This window comes from Buceros rhinoceros, unplaced genomic scaffold, assembly GCF_000710305.1.
Source record: "Buceros rhinoceros silvestris isolate BGI_N320 unplaced genomic scaffold, ASM71030v1 scaffold24727, whole genome shotgun sequence".
Classification (NCBI taxonomy): Eukaryota; Metazoa; Chordata; class Aves; order Bucerotiformes; family Bucerotidae; genus Buceros; species Buceros rhinoceros.
Window position 1 is genome coordinate 25453 of NW_010424366.1, and position 610 is coordinate 26062.

A 610-nucleotide genomic window follows, 5' to 3' on the forward strand; every position below is an offset into this window, starting at 1 on the left:
AGCAGGAACAACCTCTTGAACAGGTGAGGATAGAGCATGGCACTGGGGGATCAGCAAGCAGAATGGGACGTCTCGGTGACAGGCTTCTCTCTAAATGGCACGTTTAGGATGCGGTCGATGCCGTTGTGTGTGGTCTCCCTATTGCCCTGAGATTTCCAGAGTAAGCTCAGTGCCCTGGGAAAGGTAGAGTCTCTATGAACCCAGCCAGAGGAATTTAGCAGAAGGTGGTTACAATTCACAAGGACCATCAGCAGCAGTAAATCGTGGCTATCGCCAAGATAATGTTTCATCTTGTTTTGCTCGGGATTTCATCCTGATGGACCATCATGTGATGTCAGAGGATATCTCCGCTCTCCTCCTGGTGTGGGACCCTGCCTTTGTGCTGATTTTGACCCTGTTGGCTGTGCTGATGTCATCACTTAGTGAGGACCAGCTGCTCCCTGATGCATGGGGAGCCAGGAGCCAGGTCCAGGGGCAGAGCCTGGGGGGCAGGGGCCACATCAGCAGGGCCCCATCCCACAGTACCCAGTGCTGTGAGCAGGACAGATCCAGGGATGGCAGCCAGATCATCAGGCAAGTGCCTGCCGATGTGGCGGGGGCGGGGGCCAGC

At 55.6% G+C, this 610-nt stretch overlaps 1 protein-coding gene across 1 annotated transcript in view; it reads left to right on the plus strand.

Moving 5' to 3' along the window:
- The window catches only part of LOC104497516 (tetratricopeptide repeat protein 28), a gene marked incomplete at both ends in the record, with an annotated part of 21402 nt that extends 21379 nt beyond the window's left edge, over positions 1–23 (plus strand). The window contains one exon of the mRNA XM_010140780.1: positions 1–23. This exon is cut by the window's left edge and continues 1 nt beyond it. Coding sequence (XP_010139082.1) covers positions 1–23 — 23 coding nt within the window.
- Between the last annotated feature and the right edge of the window lie 587 nt (positions 24–610).